Source organism: Coregonus clupeaformis, chromosome 28, assembly GCF_020615455.1.
Source record: "Coregonus clupeaformis isolate EN_2021a chromosome 28, ASM2061545v1, whole genome shotgun sequence".
Taxonomy (NCBI): domain Eukaryota; kingdom Metazoa; phylum Chordata; class Actinopteri; order Salmoniformes; family Salmonidae; genus Coregonus; species Coregonus clupeaformis.
Genome location: NC_059219.1, coordinates 32,629,655 through 32,653,236, shown reverse-complemented (window position 1 = coordinate 32,653,236; position 23,582 = coordinate 32,629,655). Strand labels below are relative to the sequence as shown.

The window sequence follows — 23,582 nt, the reverse complement described above, 5'->3', positions numbered from 1 at the left end:
ACTACTCATTCAAAGAGAGGACCTCCTGGAAAGGCCAGAAAACTGGAACATCTTTTTTTTTTAAACACAGCTCTGTAAGAGCCTTAGGTACAGTCAAAAAGATAGAGTCATGTGAGTGTGGACGATATTTGTCATTTGTCTGGTTGACAATGGCGGTACATAGGTCAAATGGGAGCTATTACCAGTCAAATGTCCACATGCAGAGTTTGAAGCACAGCAATAATGCATGAGGCCATGTGTTATGAAATTTTTTATCATGGCTGTGATATCGTCATACCCACGAGGCGAAGAACATGGCTTGTGACATAACACATGGCCTCGAGGATGTTATTGCTTTTATACAACGTGTTACCAGCATTAAAAATCTAGATTATTTCCCAAACCATACATTTTTCTACAAAACGTGATGCTACATCCACTAACACTGGTTGTCAAGTGACGTTTTAGGTATTCTATGGTTGTTAGTTCTATTCGTATTGACTGCCATGTAAAAAGCAAAACTACCCAAGTGCTGGTTGACAGTTCCAGATCCTTGGTTTCTAGGGACGCTGTCCATGGATTTGAAAACAACGCTGAAACCAGCCCCGGCACCACGAGGGTGCAAAAGGGGGCAATGCCCACTTAGTTGGAATATTGTGGCCCCTCAGTTTTGTGTTCCTATTCTGTCCCACAATCTGCCCCCTCCGTCATGTCCATTTGTTGTGTATGCTTCATTCATGCAACTCCCTTGCACGCATCATACCTACTTAATACACATTTTACAGGTTGAAAAAAAACGATTGATTGGTCATCACAGTAGAAGGGCGGGGTCAATTTGACCGTTTAGGTTTACTTTCAAAGTTACGTACTACGAATTTTTAAAAAAGTTTCACCGAGCATTTGGATGGAATTTAGCTAATGTTAACAGTTAGGTACAGTGGGGAGAACAAGTATTTGATACACTGCCGATTTTGCAGGTTTTCCTACTTACAAAGCATGTAGAGGTCTGTAATTTTTTTATCATAGGTACACTTCAACTGTGAGAGACGGAATCTAAATCAAAAATCCAGAAAATCAAATTGTATGATTTTTAAGTAATTAATTTGAATTTTATTGCATGACATATGTATTTGATCACCTACCAACCAGTAAGAATTCCGGCTCTCACAGACCTGTTAGTTTTTCTTTAAGAAGCCCTCCTGTTCTCCACTCATTACCTGTATTAACTGCACCTGTTTGAACTCGTTACCAGTATAAAAGACACCTGTCCACACACTCAATCAAACAGACTCCAACCTCTCCACAATAGCCAAGTCCAGAGAGCTGTGTAAGGACATCAGGGATACAATTGTAGACCTGCACAAGGCTGGGATGGGCTACAGGACAATAGGCAAGCAGCTTGGTGAGAAGGCAACAACTGCAATTATTAGAAAATGGAAGAAGTTCAAGATGACGGTCAATCACCCTCGGTCTGGGGCTCCATGCAAGAACTCACCTCGTGGGGCATCAGTGATCATGAGAAAGGTGAGGGATCAGCCCAGAACTACACGGCAGGATCTGGTCAATGACCTGAAGAGAGCTGGGACCACAGTCTCAAAGAAAACCATTAGTAACACACTAAGCCGTCATGGATTAAAATCCTGCAGTGCACGCAAGGTCCCCCTGCTCAAGCCAGCGCATGTCCAGGCCTGTCTGAAGTTTGCCAATGACCATCTGGATGATCCAGAGGAGGAATGGGAGAAGGTCATGTGGTCTGATGAGACAAAAATAGAGCTTTTTGGTCTAAACTCCACTCGCCGTGTTTGGAGGTAGAAGAAGGATGAGTACAACCCCAAGAACACCATCCCAACAGTGAAGCATGGAGGTGGAAACATCATTCTTCTGGGATGCTGTTCTGCAAAGGGGACAGGACGACTGCACCGTCTTGAGGGGAGGATGGATGGGGCCATGTATCGCGAGATCTTGGCCAACAACCTCCTTCCCTCAGTAAGAGCATTGAAGATGGGCCGTGGCTGGGTTTTCCAGCATGACAACGACCCGAAACACACAGCCAGGGCAACTAAGGAGTGGCTCCGTAAGAAGCATCTCAAGGTCCTGGAGTGGCCTAGCCAGTCTCAAGACCTGAACCGATATATAAAATCTTTGGAGGGAGCTGAAAGTCCGTATTGCACAGCGACTGCACCGAAACCTGAAGGATCTGTAGAAGGTCTGTATGGAGGAGTGGGCCAAAATCCCTGCTGCAGTGTGTGCAAACCTGGTCAAGACCTACAGGAAACGTATGATCTCTGTAATTGCAAACAAAGGTTTCTGTACCAAATATTAAGTTCTGCTTTAGATTTAGATTCCGTCTCTCACAGTTGAAGTGTACCTATGATAAAAAATTACAGACCTCTACATGCTTTATAAGTAGGAAAACCTGCAAAATCGCCAGTGTATCTGTCACGATCGTTATAAGAAGCGGACCAAGGCACAGCGTGATAACCGTACATCTTTAATGAGTACTATACACAACAACAAAACAACAAAACGATACGTGAAGTCATGAGGTTAACAAAACACAAACCTTTACGGAACAAGATCCCACAATACTAAAGTGCCAAAAGGCTGCCTAAGTATGGTCCCCAATCAGAGACAACGAGCTACAGCTGTCTCTGATTGGGAACCACCCTGGCCAACATAGATATGAACGATCTAGAACAGATCCAATGAAAACTAAACATAACAAGTCCACATCCTGGCTCAACATTTAAGAGTCCCTAGAGCCAGGGCGTGACAGTATCAAATACTTGTCCTCCCCACTGTAGGTAGCTGATAGTATGATGGATACTATAAAAGTGGCTTTGCCAGGGCACAACGGCAGCATCGGATCAAAGCGGCGGGGAGGAGAAGCCTGCCACAGAGGCCAAAGGCAAGGCCTTGGGCAGACCCGGTTCCAATTGGTCAGCCCCTGAGGATTTCCTGGTATCTATAGCAAGTAAGGCACAAAGGACTTATTTTTCTGTGAATTGCCAAAATACAAAAACTTCACTACCATTTTCCAAGTCAATCTTCAAAATTCCCAAATCAGTGTTTGTGATGATTAAATGCATCAATGATGGCATTTGTGTTCGTAATGGGGCCATAATCCAAATAGTTTTGTTGGGGCAGAGAGGAGGAAGTGCAACCCTTCAGAGATTTGACAGTTTCCCCAAATTTAACTAGATTCCCCTTACAATCAGAAAGAGTGGTTACATAATAATCAGAAATAGCCTTTCTGATTAGTCTTACACATTGATTCCTCAGTTGCCTAAAATAGTGCCAATCCGGGCCAAAGCCTGTTTTCCTGGACTTGACCCAGGCAACATTTCGTATTACAAATGACTTTGGATAATTCAGGAGTGAACAAGGAATTCGATGTACCTTTAACTCTCAGAGTGTTGAAGGGGGCATGATTATCTACATATTGAGGACATTTACAAAAAAGCTTGACGCTAAATCAGGTTCAGAGATAGCTGAGATAAAATCAAAGTCACTACAATAAAGATCATGTAAAAAAGCTTGTTCACTGAAGTTTTTAAAGTTCCTCTTAGTGAGACACGAGGCTGAGATTGATGTATTCTCACATCTCTGACTCAGACAACTGAGCAATGCTCACTAAAATCCAGTGGGAACACTCTGTTAGTAACATATTTTTTTGGCGAATTTGTCAAGATTAGATCAATCAGGGTAGATTTTGATTGATCTTTAGGATTGGGCCGTGTAGGGTCAGTTATCAGCTGAGACAGGTTTAGCTCAGAGCAAATATCTGACACTGGCATCCTCCAATCAATATTAAAATCACCCAAAATGAATTGTTCAGATTTACCATACCTAGACAGCAATTCAGATAACTTGTTGATGGCATATATGTTATGTGTCCCTTCCTGAATCCACTAAAGAGGTTAATACCGGTCCACTCCCTCACACTGACCCAGTCCATGGTATTTCAGGCAGTGAAACTGTTCAACTACTAGACTGGTAGCTGTGAGAGTGAAACTGAGATTTCCGTAGACAGGGCTGGGTGGTTCTGCTTGTCCCAGAATAGAGCTGCACTGTCACCAGATGTTCAGTCTGTTCCCAGGGGGTTGGAGGTAGAGAAGACTATATAACTATCTTGAAGCTGTGATACTTCTAATAGTATGTGGACAACTAAGTCTATAAATCAAGCAGGTCAAAAACCTTTTCAACAAAGACCTCTAATGTTAATCTGTTAACATTGTAGTGTCTAGACCTCTCCTGTTAATCTGTTAACATTGTAGTGTCTAGACCTCTCCTGTTAATCTGTGAACATTGTAGTATCTAGACCTCTCCTGTTAATCTGTTAACATTGTAGTATCTAGACCTCTCCTGTTAATCTGTTAACATTGTAGTATCTAGACCTCTCCTGTTAATCTGTTAACATTGTAGTATCTAGACCTCTCCTGTTAATCTGTTAACATTGTAGTATCTAGACCTCTCCTGTTAATCTGTAAACATTGTAGTATATTGTGTTACTATGACCTACAGTTTGATAATGATGTGTTTTCAAGTGAATAACTAAGCTATGACATTTAGGTCTGATCATTTTCAAAGAAACTGTGAATACGGCTTTACAAATATATTTCTATATCATTCAACATTTGACTAAGTCTAATTATTGAAAGAGACAACGAAAATATTTGTTCCAAAGGAAATTTTTTATTTTCATATATTAATCAAAGCATCAAAGCAAAATAAACACATCAAATCTAACACTGATAAAATCTCAGTCTACATAGAGGATTGACACATGAACTCAAGCAAAGCCCTCTGTTAGTCTACATGTCAGTGATCAATAAAACAGAGAACATCTGATCTCAGAACAGAGTCAAAGCAGAGGAACCAGCATCCTCTCTCCACAGGGGTGTGTGACTGAGGGGTCCTACCCAGAACAGTCAGCCCTCCTCAGGGTCTTGGTGACTGTAGTCTGGGATTTCTGCTGGGCTTCACAGGTCACCTCTCCTGCCTTGGTCCACTCCTGGGCAGTGAGAGTCAGGGTGCTGCTCCAGCTGTACAGGCCGTCCTTCTCCAGGACCCCGGGACTGGCCTCCTGCTTCTTGCTGGTCCCGTCCACTTTCCAGCTCATGGTCCAGTCTGAGGGGAAGCCCTTGTTGGCCAGACACGTCAGTGTGACTGTTGTTGTACTGGACAGCTCCTCACTAGAGGGGGCCAGGACAGTGAGGGTGGGGGCACTGTTACCTGGAACAAACAGAACACATCAACTAAGTAACTACATCAAGTACAGCTACCGTAAGATATTATCTTCAGCAAAGGACACATCAAAATAAAGTGACCTCTAAATATGAATGTAGAAGTTAGATAGTTTAAAAGATGTGGAGAAAACACTAAAGTAATATGATACAAAGCAGATTTATGAACCTAACAAGTATAAAGTGGTTAAATAACTAGAGTTACTTGTCATACGGTGTCAGTTATACATGTCATACAGATATTGTTTAGGAATGGATCTGATCAGAATAGCCTACTCATATTCATAGTATTTTCATCACATATCAACCTTGTTAGATCATGAAGTCTGTTACAAACATAACTCAGACCCTTTGTCTTCACAGTAACAGTGAAGTCTACCATGAACACAATTCAACAATGATGAATACTATATACTATACTATTAAATAGTTGTTATATCAGAATTAGGAAATATACAAATCAGACATACAAATAATCCTACAATTTATCATTTTGATTCCATAAATATCTATTTGAAAGAAGGCTCATTCAAAAGCTCAATTTAACCAAAAATATTTGAGAGTTAAAGATCAACCATCGCACACAAACAGTAATACACAATGCAACAACTATATTCAATATTATTAAGTAGTTATCATTCTAGAATTATACTCTGCAATCCATCAAACCAGACATATACATAAACACCTACATTTTAAAATTTTGGTTAAACAAAATGTTATTTGAAAGAAGGCTTCGTCAAAAGTAATAGTAATAACTATATTTTTTAGAAAGTAAAATATGTAAAAAAAAATAGCTGAAATAAATATCAAAAGAGCTTGTTACTTACTTCCAACATCAAGTCTGGTGCCGCTACCAAATGTGTACCACAGTGATACAATCCCTATTACTGCTCGTACAAAAACCTCCTGCACATGTGGCAAGCTGAATTTCTTTAGACTGTGGTTCAAATAATTAACTCTACTATGGTATGAATACTGTTAAGAAAAGATTTAATCTACTCAATTTGAAATAAAGTGTTTTTTATTTCGTTTTCCTTAACATTGAGCAAAACCTACTTTTCTTGTACATTTCCTACTAGGTGCAGTATGTTTATTCATACAACCAATCTAAAATGTAGACTAATCACTTCCATCTTTCAAAAATGCAGGTCAAATTTTATTAGATGTAATAACATTCATATTCAAATTGGCCATAGTATGTGTAAGCCTTGGGTATTATTCAAAAAATCTCCTAAAAAAAAGTAATTTCAAAAATCCTCAATATTAAGGCCAATTAATAGAGATATTGACTCACGACATCAAAAGGGGAATAAAACAGTTAATTTTCTGTTTACTTACTTCCAACATCAAGTCTGGTGCCGCTACCAAAAGTCCACCACAGTGATACAATCCCTATTACTGCTGGTACAAAAACCTCTCTGTGTTGTGATGCTGCAGCTGTTACAGTGTAGATCACTCATACAGAAACATCATCAACACAAATACACTTTAACATCTTCCAGGTAGAACAAACACTTTATATAAGCTGTTTCTAGATAATACAAATATGAATTGTATCTTAAATCCAGATATTAGTCTTTTTTCCTTCTTCTGTGTATCAGGTGTTCTCCTAGTCTGTAGGTACAGTCCAGCATTAGATCCAGTGTTGCTAGTATTCCTCCATATTGTCCATATGAAAGACAACAGCAGCAGCAGTAGTGATAGTGATCCATGTTGTATATTCCTTTATTAAAGATGTTGATCTCAGATTTAACAGTGGTGGTAAAGTCACAGAGGACAGACAACACTACCAGAGGAATCCTACCAGCTTTAGTTTAGAGAAGTGTTCACTAACTGATTAGAGGAACTTACATGAGAGACCAAGCATGAGTGATCAGACAGTTCATTATATCTGATCATCATCAGAATAAAAATACAATGGTGGTGTGACATAAAAGTTACCATGCATTAGTGATCTGAGGAAACAGTTGCTGTTTGATATTATTAAAGGGGCAGCAGGTAGCTAGCGGTTAGGACGTTGGCCTAGTTATCGAAAGATCGCTAGTTCAAATCCCCAGGCCGACACGGTGAAACATCTGTCGATGTTCCCTTTAGCAATGCACTTAACCCTAATTGCTCCAGGGTCGAAGTTGATAATGGCAAATCTTGGCCGTGACCCCACTTTCCGAGGTTGTCTCAGGTGGAGTTTGGATATATAAAAAAAAAAAAAATCTATTACAAATAGAAATAGTACAAATATAAGCATCCACCTAATTACTATTATTATAAAAGAAAGTTCATGCAGGACAAAATATATTCTAATGGCCTACTTGGAAACTGAAATAGATTTGAAGCATTCATTTGCATAATGCATCTGCCCCACTGCTCTGGGAGTGTTTATATCCCTGTGAGTTTAACACTTCATGACTGAGAGCTGTCCTTCATGACAACAGAACCCACAACAACCATGACTTTTATCACCATCTTCATCTGGACACTTGCTTTCTGCTTTAAAGGTTAACATCAGAATGTATTGTTGAAAATGAATTAAATCTACATCATCCACATGTATATCAATGTTAATATTTCTACTCAGAACTATTCATTACTATATGTAATATTTCATTCATATTAATGTTTTCATTCTATTTTTCAGACTCTAGAGGACAGTACGTTGTGACTCAGACTCCTGCAGTTAAAGCTGTTCTCCCAGGACAGACAGTCTCTCTGAACTGTAAAACCAGCAGTAATGTGCTTAGTAATAACTATCTAGCCTGGTACCACCAGAAACCTGGAGGAGCTCCTAAACTCCTTATTTACTATGCTACAACACTTCAGTCTGGGACTCCATCTAGATTCAGTGGCAGTGGATCTGGGAGTGACTTCACTCTGACCATCAGTGGAGTCCAGGCTGAAGATGCAGGAGATTACTACTGTCAGAGTTACCACAGTGGTCCAGTGTTCACACAGTGATACAGAGTCGTACAAAAACCTCCCTCAGTCAGACTGCACAGTGACTGTACTGCAACAGCTGGGACCTACTGCAGGTGCTGAGGGGAGGTGTCAATGGGGCTGATGTGGATGCGGTGTCGGAGTCAGGCGCAGGACACAGAAGCTCAGTCAAACAGACTTTACTAGTCAAATATACAATACAAAAATAAACGGGCCTCAAACACTGGAGGCGAGCGATTACGCAAGCAGTGCGTAAAACACTAACTAAATGAGCACAAAACTCTGACATCAACGGACAGGCGGACAACAACACACAAACTCACATACACAAAGCAGAAAACTTATAGGACACATAATTAGACACAAACGGACACAGGTGCAACAGACAGACCAAACCAAACAAACATCGAAACATCCAACGGTGGTAGCTAGTACTCCGGGGACGACGAACGCCGAAGCCTGCCCGAGCAAGGAGGAGGAGCAGCCTCGGCAGAATCCGTGACAGGAGGAGATGATCCAGTACAATGACACAGTGTGTAGTAGAGCTGAACAACAATATCTACTCCAAGATTTTAGATCATATTCAGTCACTATCCCATGGGTTCTTGACTGCATTTTTACTCATTATTATTGACTATCTCATGGAGAACCATGAACCCATTTATCTTCAAAAGGCTTCAAATCTGGAATCATCCAATACAGACTTCCTGATGCCCCTTGGCATTTTTTGAAATAACTTCAGACCCATTGGACATTTTTTATTTATTTTTTATTTAACCTTTATTTAACCAGGTAAACCAGTTGAGAACAAGTTCTCATTTACAACTGCGACCTGGCCAAGATAAAGCAAAGCAGTGCGATAAAAACAACAACACAGAGTTACATATGGGGTAAAAAAAAAACATAAAGTCAAAAATACAACAGAAAATAAATATACAGTGTGTGCAAATGTAGCAAGTTATGGAGGTAAGGCAATAAATAGGCTATTGTATTCAAAAGTAGAGGAGATACTGGGTTTCATGTATTGTAATGATGGTCTACAGAGTCCCAGTGTGTCTGGTCAGAGAAACAGGACAGGAAGGAGCTGAACTCAGTCAGGAACAGAGTAGCAGTCCTGCATAGTGGAACCCCTCTTCTCTCAGTGTCAGTCCAGTAGTCCAATTGTCCAGTAGTCCAATATTCAGTCCACAGCACACAGTACTCTCCCTGCGGTGGGCGACCAATTACCAATGATCACTGGGGGGGTGGAAACTGACTGGTATTCCTCTTTTCCATAGATATGAATATCTTACTATATCATATTAAATAATTAGATGGGTGCTTGCATTTGTCTTATTTCACACATGTAGAAGTGTGTATGATACACAGGTGAATTGGACATTTGTTTTTTTGCATCTGGTACTCACAGCCATGGATCTGCCATTAGAGAGGGCAACCCTGGAGCAATTAGGGTTAAATGCCTTGCTCAAGAGCACATTGAAAATATTATTTCACCTAGTCTGCTCGGAGATTCAAACCAGCAACCTTTTGGTTACCAGCCCAACGCTCTTAACCGCTAGGCTACCTGCCGCCCTCATTACCATGAACACTAATCAACAGACAAAGTTATATATGTTCTTTAGTTACATTAATATGTGTTTTTTCTTTATATTTTCTCCAGTATTCATTATGGTATTGTTTTGCTAAACAACGTTGATAGTGATAATATGTGATAGCCATTAAACCAATAATAGCATTGTATTTGTACCCTTTTTAGTACTTTATTTATGTACATGATTATGACCTATGATTATTAGGTGACAATTGTGGGATCAAGATCATCAGATTGTAATGGACTCTCAGTTCTAATCTGATGGATCCTTAGTGGTCAAAATGTACTGAATAATGGTGATGGGGAGAAGACCAGAAGATTATTTGCATAGTGATGATGCTCTGCATAGACAGCACATGCTTCAGTGGTCTGGGAGTATTTATATCCCTGTGAGTTGAACACTTCATGACTGAGAGCTGTCCTTCATGACAACAGAACCCACAACAACCATGACTTTTACCACCATCTTCATCTGGACACTTGCTTTCTGCTTCAAGGGTAAAGAAAATTAAGTTCCATGTTTGTATCCTGAAAAGTAAACAATTTGAGTGAACTGAAGGTTGTTAAAAATGTGTTATTCATTCCTGGTGATGTACAATTATTCTTTTTTTCTCTGTTTCAGAATCCAGAGGACAGATCACTGTGACTCAGACTCCTGCACTGAAAGCTGTTCTACCAACACAGACAGTCTCTCTGAACTGTAAAACCAGCAGTGATGTGTATCCTGACTGTTGGGGTACAGGTAAACCATGTTTAGCCTGGTATCAACAAAAACCTGGAGAAACTCCTAAACTACTGGTCTACTATGGAAGCACCCTCTTCTCTGGGACTCCATCTAGATTCAGTGGCAGTGGATCTGGGAGTGACTTCACTCTGACCATCAGTGGAGTCCAGGCTGAAGATGCAGGAGATTACTACTGTCAGAGTTACCACAGTGGTGGAGTGTTCACACAGTGATACAGAGCCGTACAAAAACCTCCCTCAGTCAGACTGCACAGTGACTGTACCGCTACAGCTGGGACCTACTGCAGGTGCTGAGGGGGAAGAGACAGTGACATGGAACACTGGTCACTAGATGAGATCACCTATGACGTGACGATGTGGTTAGAAAGGAATCATTCAGATCATATTACCATCATCATCATTAACATCATCATGGTTATGACTGATAGTATTTGTCATGGGCTCAAAGTGTATATAAAAGTGATTTGATCAGTGACGAAACTTTGAGTAAAGTTAGAAACCATCGGTCAGATCATATGTTCTCCATCATCATCATCAACAGTATCATCATCATCATCATATAATCATCATCACCACCATCATCATCATCATCATCATCATCATCATCATCATCATCATCACCATCATCATCATCATAATCATCATCATCACCATCATCATCATCATCACCATCATCATCATCACCATCATCATCATCATCATCATCATCATCATCATCCCATCATCATCATCACCATCATCATCATCATGTCATGGTTGTGACTCATTACATTTGTCATAGCCTGAAAGTGCACCTATAAATGTTATTTGGTGCTATGAAACATACACAATACCAGTCCATATTCAAGTGAGGTGATGTTACAGTACATAAGCCCCCCTAGATAAAATCCCCATATTTAACTCTCAACCAAATATTGATGTGATCATCTAACATTATATTTTAATGAGCAGGTTACTGACTGTTAGATCTGTGAATGACACATGAAGCTGGGCTTGAATATGAGCCATGTTTATGCACATATCCAATTTAAGTAAGATATCCATGTATTACTGATTACTTATTTATCTGTTATGTCTCCCTCCCTGAATCCACCATAGAGGTAAAACCAGTCCACTCCCTCACATCTGGCCCAGTCCAGGGTATTTCAGACAGTGAAACTGTTCATCTGCTAGACTGGAAACTATGGGAGTGAAACTGAGATTTACATGGACAGGGCTGGGTGGTTCTGCTTGTCCCAAAATAGAACAGTACTGCCACCAGATGTTCACTCTGTCCCCAGGGGGTTGGAGGTAGATAACTAAGCAATGAGGTTTAGGTCGGATAGTTTTCAAAGAAACTGTGAATCATTTCTATATCACTCAACAACATTTAAGATTAACGTCTATTTGGATTTATTGAAATAGACAATGAAAAGATTTGTTCTTGAGGGAAATCTTTATTTTCATCCATTAATCAAAGCAATAAAGCAAACATTCCTACAGTATCTAATAGAAATAAAACAGAACATATCACATCTAACACTAATACAACCTCAGTCTACAGAGAGGATTGACACATGAACTCAAGCAAAGCCCTCTGTTAGTCTACATGTCAGTGATCAATAAGACAGAGAACATCTGATCTCAGAACAGAGTCAACGAAGAGGAACCAGCAGCCTCTCTCCACAGGGCTGTGTGACTGAGGGGTCCTACCCAGAACAGTCAGCCCTCCTCAGGGTATTGGTGACTGTAGTCTGGGATTTCTGCTGGGATTCACAGGTCACCTCTCCTGCCTTGGTCCACTCCTGGGCAGTGAGAGTCAGGGTGCTGCTCCAGCTGTACAGGCCGTCCTTCTCCAGGACCCCGGGACTGGCCTCCTGCTTCTTGTTGGTCCCATCCACTTTCCAGCTCATGGTCCAGTCTGAGGGGAAGCCCTTGTTGGCCAGACACGTCAGTGTGACTGTTGTTGTACTGGACAGCTCCTCACTAGAGGGGGCCAGGACGGTGAGGGTGGGGGAACTGTTACCTGGAACAAACAGAACACATCAACTAAGTAACTACATCAAGTACAGCTACAGTAAGAAATTATCTACAGCAAAGGACACATCAAAATAAAGTGAATTGGAAATGCCTTTTAAATATGAATGTAGAAGTTAGATAGTTTAAAAGATGTGGAGAAAACACTAAAGTAATATGATACAAAGCAGATTTATGAACCAAACAAGTATAAAGTGGTTAAATAACTAGAATTACTAGTCATATGGTGTCAGTTACACATGTCATACAGATATTGTTTAGGAATGGATCTGATCAGAATAGCCTACTCATATTCATAGTATATTCATCACATATCAACCATGTTAGATCATGAAGTCGGTTACAAACATAACTCAGACCCTTTGTCTTCACACAAACAGTGAAGGCTACCATGAACACAATGCAACAACGATGAATACTATATCAAATACTATAAAATAGTTATCATACCAGAATTTAGAGTTATAGTCTGCAATGTTACAAATCAGACAGACAAATAAACCTACAATTTATCGTTTTGATTCAATAACATTTTATTTGACAGAAGGCACAGTCAAAAGCAATTTTAAAAACATTTAAAATATCTAGAATCGCAATGTTTTAATAGAGACAGAGTTTAGGAAAGTAAATACCAAAACATTTTATCAGAAACAAATATCAAGATAGCTTGTTACTTATTTCCAACATCAAGTCTGGTGCCGCTACCAAAAGTGTACCACAGTGATACAATCCCCTTTACTGATCGTACAAAAACCTCCTGCACAGTGGGCAAGCTGAATTTCTTTAGACTTTGGTTCAAATAATTGACTCTACTATGGTATGAATACTTGCCAAGGATGATTTTATCTTGTTCATTTGAACTAGTTTATTATTTTATTTTATTTTTTAGATTTAGCAAAACCTGCTGTTTATTGTACATTTCCTACAAGGTGCAATATGTTGATTCATACAGCTAATCTAAAATGTAGACTAATCACTCTCATCGTTTAAAGGCAGGTCAAGTTGATTAGATGTAATAACATTCGTATTCTAATTGGACATATTATGTGTAAGCATTGTATATTTTTTCCCAAAATCATGGTAAAAAAAATTATGTTAAAAAATCCTCAATATCGAGCCTAAATTGATAGAGAAATTGAAACAAGACATCAAAAGGTGAATAAAACAGTTAATTTTGTGTTTACTTACTTCCAACATCAAGTCTGGTGCCGCTACCAAAAGTCAACCACAGTGATACAATCCCTATTACTGCTGGTACAAAAACCTCTCTGTGTTGTGATGCTGCAGCTGTTACAGTGAAGATCACTCATACAGAATCATCATCAACACAAATACACTTTAACATCTTCCAGGTAGAACAAACACTTCATATAAGCTGTTTCTAGATAATACAAATATGAATTGTGTCTTAAATCCAGATATGAGTATTTTTTCCTTCTGTGTATCAGGTGTTCTCCTAGTCTGGAGGTGCAGTCCAGCATTAGATCCAGTGTTGCTAGTATTCCTCCATATTGTCCATATGAAAGACAACAGCAGCAGCAGTAGTGATAGTGATCCATGTTGTATATTCCTTTATTAAAGATGTTGATCTCAGATTTAACAGTGGTGGTAAAGTCACAGAGGACAGACAACACTACCAGAGGAATCCTACCAGCTTTAGTTTAGAGACAGTTCATTATATCTGATCATCATCAGAATAAAAATACAATGGTGGTGTGACATAAAAGTTACCATGCATCAGTTATCTGAGTAAACAGTTGCTGTTTGATGTTATTAAAGGGGTAGCAGGTAGCTAGCGGTTAGGACGTTGGCCTAGTTATCGAAAGATTGCTAGTTCAAATCCCCAGGCCGACACGGTGAAACATCTGTCGATGTTCCCTTTAGCAATGCACTTAACCCTAATTGCTCCAGGGTCGAAGTTGATAATGGCAAATCTTGGCTGTGACCCCACTTTCCTAGGTTGTCTCAGGGGGAGTTTGGATATCAAAAAATAATAATAATCTAATTCACATATTGTAATGAATACTCGGACAGAGTGGTAAGATCCAATCGCAGAATTGCGATGTTTATTTAGAGTACAGACAAGGGAATTGCTTAATCGTGGTCTGGCGAGCTGTGGTCAAAACCGGGCAAGGCAGAGACAGGCAGAGGTACCAAGGGAGCGGGCGTAGTCGTAGTCGAGGGCACGGGCACAGGTTCAGAGGACGGTAATCACTGGGATAGACAAGCAGAGGATTAAGCAATTCGGGGAGTCAAACAACGAAGCACAGGTCTGGTACACTGGTAATCAAAAACAAACTCTCTCTCTCTCTCTCTCTGAACAAAACGCTTAGCACGTCACAAAGGAACAATACCTCGCACCTACTGAACTTCTGAGCACACCTTATATCCTACTATAATTACTGACAGGTGTGCTCAGAACTCAGGTGAAACAGATCGAGTCTGATGACTCCCCCTCTCTGTAGATCGGGGGAGTATCAGACTCTGTCTAGACCCAGCCAAACCCCGATCCCTTATAGTATCCCCCCAGGGCCGGCTCCTGACGGCCTTCTACCTCTACCGGGTGGTCTTCCTCTGGGTCGGGGTCCTGGATGATCTGGGTGTTCAGCGTGGAAAGTGGCCTTGAGAGCGGGATCCAGTATGTCCTTAGCAGGGATCCAGGACCGTTCCTCAGGTCCATATCCCTCCCAGTCCACGAGATATTCGATGCCCCCTCGTCTCCGTCTTGAATCCAGTATCTCGTGGACTGTATAGGTGGTGTCCTGTTCATCCTCCAAAGGTGGTGTAGTAGGTTGTTGAGCGATTGGGGGGTACATCGGGCTATAGTGGACAGGTTTCAACAGAGAGACGTGAAACGTAGGGGTTATCCTGTAGTGTCGGGGAAGTAACAGACGATAGGTGACAGGGTTAATACGTCTCAGTATCTTGAAAGGCCCGATGTACCTGGGTTGAAGCTTCTTGCAGCTCCGTCGGAACCGCAGGTCCCGGGTAGACAGCCACACTCGTTGCCCGGGTTGATAAGTGGGAGTAGGTCTCCGGCGTCGGTCGGCGTAGGTCTTTTGCTGTTGTGAGGCCTGACTGAGATGTTGATGGGCCGTCTCCCAGACCTGCGCACTCCGACGGAACCACTCGTCTACAGCTGGTACCATCCCTGGTGCGGTATCCCACGGGAACAGGGGTGGTTGATACCCTAGAGCACACTGGAAGGGCGTTAGACGTAGGGAGGTGTGAATGAGGGAGTTCTGAGCATACTCTACCCAAGGAAGGAATCGGCTCCACTCTTGCGGCTGCCGTGAACATTGTTGCCGTAGATATTTCCCAATTTCTTGGTTGAGCCGTTCTGTCTGCCCATTGGCCTGGGGATGATATCCGGAGGTTAGGCTCACCGAGATGCCCAAGCGTTCGCAGAAGGCTTTCCATACCCGGGATACAAACTGGGGTCCCCGGTCGGAAACAATATCCTCCGGAACACCAAACTGCCGGAACACCTGGTTAAACATAGTCTCAGCCATCTGAGTGGCGTTAGGCAAACGGGTCATGGGTACTAACCGGCACATATTGGAGAATCGATCGATGACCACGAGAATTACAGTATGGCCCTCTGATTCTGGTAGATCTGTAACAAAGTCCATAGCAATGTGCGACCAGGGTCGTTGAGGAGTGGGCAATGGCATCAGCTTACCCTCCGGTAGTGCACGAGGCGCCTTGGATTGAGCGCATACTGGGCAGGATAAGACATAGTCTCTGACGTCATCTGTAAGGGAATCCCACCAGTATTTTCGGCTGATGAGTCGTGTAGTTCGAGTGATTCCGGGATGACCAGATCCTAGCGACGTGTGGCACCATTCCATCAGTTGCGGTCGAAGCGGAGCTGGTACAAACACCTTAGACACCGGGGTTTCTGGAGGGGCTGGTTCCGCTTGTAGGCTCTCCTGAATTGTGTCATCAATAGCCCACCTCACAGGACCAGCACGGCAACTCATGGGGAGGATAGGTTCTGGTTCCACGGGTCTTTCCGCGCGCTCGAACCGTCGGGAAAGCGCGTCCGCCTTTCCATTCTTGGACCCGGGGATATAAGAGACCGTGAATCAGAAACGGTTGAAGAATAGAGACCACCTTGCCTGTCGGGAGTTCAGTCCCGACTGTCAGACTCTGTCTAGACCCAGCCAAACCCCGATCCCTTATACATATGCGTATAATACACACATGTACATGTGTGAAATAGTACAAATATAAGCACCCACCTAATTACTATTATTATAAAAGCAAGTTTATGCAGGACACACTATATTCTAATGATGGGAGCCTACTTGGAACCTGAAATAGATTTGAAGCATTCATTTGCATAATGCATCTGCCCCACTGCTCTGGGAGTGTTTATAGCACTGCGAGTTGAACACTTCATGACTGAGAGCTGTCCATCATGACAACAGAACCCACAACAACCATGACTTTTATCACCATCTTTATCTGGACACTTGCTTTCTGCTTTCAAGGTTAACATTTTCAGAAATTATTGTTGAAAATGAATTAAATCTACATCATCCACATGTGTATCAATGTTCATATTTCTACTCAGAAGTATTCTTTACCATATGTAATATTTCATTAATATAAATGTTTTCATTCTATTTTTCAGAATCCAGAGGACAGTACACTGTGACTCAGACTCCTGTGGTGAAAGCTGTTCTCCCAGGACAGACAGTCTCTCTGAACTGTAAAACCAGCAGTAATGTGCTTAGTAATAACTATCTAGCCTGGCACCAACAGAAACCTGGAGGAGCTCCTAAACTCTTAATATACTTGGCTAAAACCCTTCAGTCTGGGACTCCATCTAGATTCAGTGGCAGTGGATCTGGGAGTGACTTCACTCTGACCATCAGAGGAGTCCAGGCTGAAGATGCAGGAGATTACTACTGTCAGAGTTTACACTACCCCAACAGTGTCTGGGTGTTCACACAGTGATACAGAGCCGTACAAAAACCTCCCTCAGTCAGACTGCACAGTGACTGTACTGCTACAGCTGGGACCTACTGCAGGTGCTGAGGAGGAAGAGACAGTGACATGGAACACTGGTCACTAGATGAGATCACCTGTGACGTGACGATGTGGTTAGAAAGGAATCATTCAGATCACATTACCATCATCATCATTAACATCATCATGGTTATGACTGATAGTATTTGTCATGGGCTCAAAGTGTATATAAAAGTGATTTGAAGTTTTGAAACACAATACCTGTCCATATGCAAAGCAAGATCTACAGAAGTTAAACAAAAGGTGTTATGACATCAACATTACTTCAAAGTTAGAATTACTTCAGCACCTAAAACAAGATCTAATTTGGACGTCAACCAAATGTCTAATTTAAATGGATGTGATCTTCTAGCATTATATTAACTATTTTGATGAGCAGGTTACTGACTGTTAGATCTGTGAACGAGACATCATGCTGGGCTCAAAAATGAGACACATGTACACTACTGGTGGGAGGAGCTATAGGATGGACTGGCTCATTGCATACAACACTCCTTCAGTAGCCTCCAACTGCTCTTAAACACTAGTAAAACTAAATGCATGCTCTTCAACCGAACGCTGCTTGCACCCGCCCACCCGACTAGAATCACTACTCTAGACGGGTCTGACCTAGAGTATGTGGACAACTACAAATATCTAGGTGTCTGGTTAGACTGTAAACTCTCCTTCCAGACTCACATTAAGAATCTCCAATCCAAAGTTAAATCTAGAATCGGTTTCCTATTTCGCAACAAAGCCTCCTTCACTCATGCTGCCAAACATGCCCTCGTAAAACTGACTATCCTACCGATCCTTGACTTCGGCGATGTCATTTACAAAATAGCCTCCAACACTCTACTCAGCAAATTGGATGTTGTCTATCACAGTGCCATCCGTTTTGTCTCCAAAGCCCCATATAATACCCACCACTGTGACCTGTATGCTCTTGTTGGCTGGTCCTCACTACATATTCGTCGCCAAACCCACTGGCTCCAGGCCATCTATAAATCACTGCTAGGCAAATCCCCGCCTTATCTTAGCTCATTGGTCACCATAGCAACACCCACCCGTAGTCTGCGCTCCAGCGGGTATATCTCACTGGTCATCCCCAAAGCCAACACCTCCTTTGGCCGCAATTCCTTCCAGTTCTCTGCTGCCAATGACTGGAACAAATTGCAAAATCTCTGAAGCTGGAGACACTTATCTCCCTCACTAACTTTAAGCATCAGTTGTCAGAGCACCTTACCGATCACTGCACCTGTACACAGCCCATCTGAAATTAGCCCGCCCAACTACCTCATCCCTATATTGTTATTTATTTTGCTCATTTGTACCCCAGTATCTCTATTTGCACACCATCTCTTGCACATCATTCCAGTGTTATTACTAAATTGTAATTATTTTGCACTATAGCCTATTTTATTGCCTTACCTCCATAACTTGCTAAATTTGCACACTGTATATTATATGTATTTCTGTTGTATTTTTGACTTTGTTTTGTTTTACCCCATATGTAACTCTGTGTTGTTGTTTTTATCGCACTGCTTTGCTTTATCTTGGCCAGGTCGCAGTTGTAAATGAGAACTTGTTCTCAACTGGTTTACCTGGTTAAATAAAGGTGAAATAAAAAAAAATAAAAAAAATAAAAATTGTAATGCCTGAAATTGAATAAATGTTGTGTTTGATACCGTTCTATTTATTCCATTCCAGCTATTACAATGATCCCGTCCTCCTATTGCTCCTCCCACCAGCCTCCTTTGCACTATATACACTATACACATAAAGTATAATACTCATATTATCTGTCATTATTTACATGATGGCATATCTATTATGTGTCCCTCCCTGAATCCAGCACAGAGGTTAAAACCAGTCCAACCCCTCACATCTGGCCCAATCCAGGGTATTTCAGGCAGTTCAACTGTTCAACTGCTACACTGGTAGCTGTGGGAGTGAAACTGAGATTTGCATAGACAGGGCTGGGTGGTTCTGTTTGTCCCAGAATAGAGCAGCACTGTCACAAGATGTTCACTCTGTTCCCAGGGGGTTGGAGGTAGAGAATACTCTATGGGGCGGCAGGTAGTTTAGTGGTTAAGAGCGTTGTGCCAGTAATCGAAAGGTTGCTGGTTCTAGGTGAAAAATATCCTGTTAACATTGTAGAATCTAGACCTCTCCTGTTAATCCGTTAACATTGTAGTATCTAGACCTCTCCTGTTAATCTGTTAACATTGAAATATCTAGACCTCTCCTGTTAATCTGTTAACATTGTAGTATCTAGAATCTAGACCTCTCCTGTTAATCTGTTGACATTGTAGAATCTAGACCTCTCCTGTTAATCTGTTAACATTGTAATATCTAGACACCTCCTGTTAATCTGTTAACATTGTAGTATCTAGACCTCTCCTGTTAATCTGTTAACATTGTGGTATCTAGACCTCTAATTTTAATCTCTTAACATTGTAGTATCTAGACCTCTCCTTTTAATCTGTTAACATTGTAGTATCTTGACATCTCCTTTTAATCTGTTAACATTGTAGTATCTAGACCTCTCCTGTTAATCTATTAACATTGTAGTATCTAGACCTCTCTTGTTAATCTGTTAACAGTGTAATATCTAGACATCTCCTGTTAATCTGTTAACATTGTAGTATCTAGACCTCTCCTGTTAATCTGTTAACATTGTAGTATCTAGACCTCTAATTTTAATCTCTTAACATTGTAGTATCTAGACCTCTCCTTTTAATCTGTTAACATTGTAGTATCTAGACCTCTCCTGTTAATCTGTTAACATTGTAGTATCTAGACCTCGCCTGTTAATCTGTTAACATTGAAATATCTAGACCTCTCCTGTTAATCTGTTAACATTGTAGTATCTGGAATCTAGACCTCTCCTGTTAATCTGTTGACATTGTAGAATCTAGACCTCTCCTGTTAATCTGTTAACATTGTAATATCTAGACACCTCCTGTTAATCTGTTAACATTGTAGTATCTAGGTCTCTCCTGTTAATCTGTTAACATTGTGGTATCTTGACCTCTAATTTTAATCTCTTAACTTTGTAGTATCTAGACCTCTCCTTTTAATCTGTTAACATTGTAGTATCTTGACATCTCCTTTTAATCTGTTAACATTGTAGTATCTAGACCTCTCCTGTTAATCTATTAACATTGTAGTATCTAGACCTCTCTTGTTAATCTGTTAACAGTGTAATATCTAGACATCTCCTGTTAATCTGTTAACATTGTAGTATCTAGACCTCTCCTGTTAATCTGTTAACATTGTAGTATCTAGACCTCTAATTTTAATCTCTTAACATTGTAGTATCTAGACCTCTCCTTTTAATCTGTTAACATTGTAGTATCTAGACCTCTCCTGTTAATCTGTTAACATTGTAGTATCTAGACCTCTCCTTTTAATCTGTTAACATTGTAGTATCTAGACCTCTCCTTTTAATATGTTAACATTGTAGTATCTAGACCTCTCCTGTTAATCTGTTAACATTGTAGTATCTAGACCTCTCCTTTTAATCTGTTAACATTGTAGTATCTAGACCTCTCCTGCTAATCCTTTAACATTGTAGTATCTAGACCTCTCCTTTTAATCTGTTGACATTGTAGTATATAGACCTCTCATGTTAATCTGTTAACATTGTAATATCTAGACCTCTCCTGTTAATCTGTTAACATTGTTGTATCTAGACCTCTCCTGTTAATCTGTTAACATTGTGGTATCTAGACCTCTAATTTTAATCTCTTAACATTGTAGTATCTAGACCTCTCCTTTTAATCTGTTAACATTGTAGTATCTTGACATCTCCTTTTAATCTGTTAACATTCTAGTATCTAGACCTCTCCTGTTAATCTCTTAACATTGTAGTATCTAGACCTCTCCTGTTAATCTGTTAACATTGTAATATCTAGACATCTCCTGTTAATCTGTTAACATTGTAGTATCTAGACCTCTCCTGTTAATCTGTTAACATTGTAGTATCTAGACCTCTAATTTTAATCTCTTAACATTGTAGTATCTAGACCTCTCCTTTTAATCTGTTAACATTGTAGTATCTAGACCTCTCCTGTTAATCTGTTAATATTGTAGTATTAAGACCTCTAATGTTAATCTCTTAACATTGTAGTATCTAGACCTCTCCTTTTAATCTGTTAACATTGTAGTATCTAGACCTCTCCTGTTAATCTGTTAAATTGTAGTATCTAGACCTCTCCTTTTAATCTGTTAACATTGTAGTATCTAGACCTCTCCTGTTAATCTGTTTACATTGTAGTATCTAGACCTCTAATTTTAATCTTTTAACATTGTAGTATCTAGACCTCTCCTTTTAATCTGTTAACATTGTAGTATCTAGACCTCTCCTGTTAATCTCTTAACATTGTAGTATCTAGACCTCTAATGTTTATTTCTTAAAATTGTAGTATGTAGACCTCTCATATTAATCTGTTAACATTGTAGTATCTAGACCTCTCCTTTTAATCTGTTAACATTGTAGTATCTAGACCTCTCCTGTTAATCCGTTAACATTGTAGTATCTAGACCTCTCCTTTTAATCTGTTGACATTGTAGTTTCTAGACCTCTCCTGTTAATCTGTTAACATTGTAATATCTAGACCTCTCCTGTTAATCTGTTAACATTGTAGTATCTAGACCTCTCCTGTTAATCTGTTAACATTGTGGTATCTAGACCTCTAATTTTAATCTCTTAACATTGTAGTATCTAGACCTCTCCTGTTAATCTGTTAACATTGTAATATCTAGACATCTCCTGTTAATCTGTTAACATTGTAGTATCTAGACCTCTCCTGTTAATCTATTAACATTGTAGTATCTAGACCTCTCCTGTTAATATGTTAACATTGTAGTATCTAGACCTCTAATTTTAATCTCTTAACATTGTAGTATCTAGACCTCTCCTTTTAATCGGTTAACATTGTAGTATCTAGACCTCTCCTGTTAATCTGTTAACATTGTAGTATCTAGACCTCTCCTGTTAATCTGTTAAATTGTAGTATCTAGACCTCTCCTTTTAATCTGTTAATATTGTAGTATTAAGACCTCTAATGTTAATCTCTTAACATTGTAGTATCTAGACCTCTCCTTTTAATCTGTTAACATTGTAGTATCTAGACCTCTCCTGTTAATCTGTTAAATTGTAGTATCTAGACCTCTCCTTTTAATCTGTTAACATTGTAGTATCTAGACCTCTCCTGTTAATCTGTTTACATTGTAGTATCTAGACCTCTAATTTTAATCTTTTAACATTGTAGTATCTAGACCTCTCCTTTTAATCTGTTAACATTGTAGTATCTAGACCTCTCCTGTTAATCTCTTAACATTGTAGTATCTAGACCTCTAATGTTTATTTCTTAAAATTGTAGTATGTAGACCTCTCATATTAATCTGTTAACATTGTAGTATCTAGACCTCTCCTTTTAATCTGTTAACATTGTAGTATCTAGACCTCTCCTGTTAATCCGTTAACATTGTAGTATCTAGACCTCTCCTTTTAATCTGTTGACATTGTAGTTTCTAGACCTCTCCTGTTAATCTGTTAACATTGTAATATCTAGACCTCTCCTGTTAATCTGTTAACATTGTAGTATCTAGACCTCTCCTGTTAATCTGTTAACATTGTGGTATCTAGACCTCTAATTTTAATCTCTTAACATTGTAGTATCTAGACCTCTCCTGTTAATCTGTTAACATTGTAATATCTAGACATCTCCTGTTAATCTGTTAACATTGTAGTATCTAGACCTCTCCTGTTAATCTATTAACATTGTAGTATCTAGACCTCTCCTGTTAATATGTTAACATTGTAGTATCTAGACCTCTAATTTTAATCTCTTAACATTGTAGTATCTAGACCTCTCCTTTTAATCGGTTAACATTGTAGTATCTAGACCTCTCCTGTTAATCTGTTAACATTGTAGTATCTAGACCTCTAATGTTAATTTCTTAACATTGTAGTATCTAGACCTCTCATATTAATCTGTTAACATTGTAGTATCTTGACCTCTCCTGTTAATCTATTAACATTATAG

At 40.0% G+C, this 23,582-nt stretch overlaps 2 gene segments (V, D, J or C); one reads left to right on the top strand and one right to left on the bottom strand.

Annotated features, from left to right (window-relative positions):
• Nucleotides 1-4,652: 4,652 nt before the first annotated feature.
• On the bottom strand, nucleotides 4,653-7,095 carry LOC121543448. The segment is given in 3 exon segments: nucleotides 4,653-5,214; nucleotides 6,567-6,683; nucleotides 7,080-7,095. Coding segments are annotated over 3 exon segments (450 nt in total).
• A 2,922-nt stretch (nucleotides 7,096-10,017) lies between these two features.
• On the top strand, nucleotides 10,018-10,707 carry LOC121543444. The segment is given in 2 exon segments: nucleotides 10,018-10,248; nucleotides 10,373-10,707. Coding segments are annotated over 2 exon segments (408 nt in total).
• Nucleotides 10,708-23,582: the final 12,875 nt, after the last annotated feature.